The following is a 401-nucleotide window of genomic DNA, read 5'->3' on the forward strand; positions in this document are numbered from 1 at the left end:
GACTGTCCTGAGCTCCCCTCTTCTCGTTGCAGATTCCGATTCCCAGCACAGCCAGGAAGTGATGCCTCTCCTGTACCCCCTCTTCGTCTACCTCCACCTCCACCTGGTCCAGAACAGCCCCAAGAGCACCGCCGAGAGCTTCTACAGCCGCTTCCACGGCATGTTCCTGCACAACGCCGGCCAGAGGGACGTGGTCGAGCAGCTGCAGGCCACGCAGACCCTGCAGGACATCCTGTCCAACCTCAAGCTCCGCGCCTTCCTCGACAACAAGTACGTGGTCCGCCTGCAGGAGGACAGCTACCACTACCTGATCCGCTACCTCCAGAGCGACAACAACGCCGCCCTGTGCCGGGTCCTCACCCTGCACATCCACCTGGACGTGCAGCCCGCCAAGAGGACCG

At 62.8% G+C, this 401-nt stretch overlaps 1 protein-coding gene across 1 annotated transcript in view; it reads left to right on the forward strand.

The window, feature by feature from the left end:
• The window catches only part of TAF5L (TAF5-like RNA polymerase II, p300/CBP-associated factor (PCAF)-associated factor, 65kDa), a 7673-nt gene that overhangs the window by 2622 nt on the left and 4650 nt on the right, over positions 1–401 (forward strand). The window contains exon 3 of the mRNA XM_014535997.1: positions 33–397. Within this exon, the coding sequence (XP_014391483.1) occupies positions 33–397 (365 nt within the window). The remainder of the gene's footprint in view (positions 1–32; positions 398–401) is intronic.

The sequence above is a fragment of the Myotis brandtii genome, unplaced genomic scaffold, assembly GCF_000412655.1.
Source record: "Myotis brandtii unplaced genomic scaffold, ASM41265v1 scaffold1026, whole genome shotgun sequence".
Classification (NCBI taxonomy): Eukaryota; Metazoa; Chordata; class Mammalia; order Chiroptera; family Vespertilionidae; genus Myotis; species Myotis brandtii.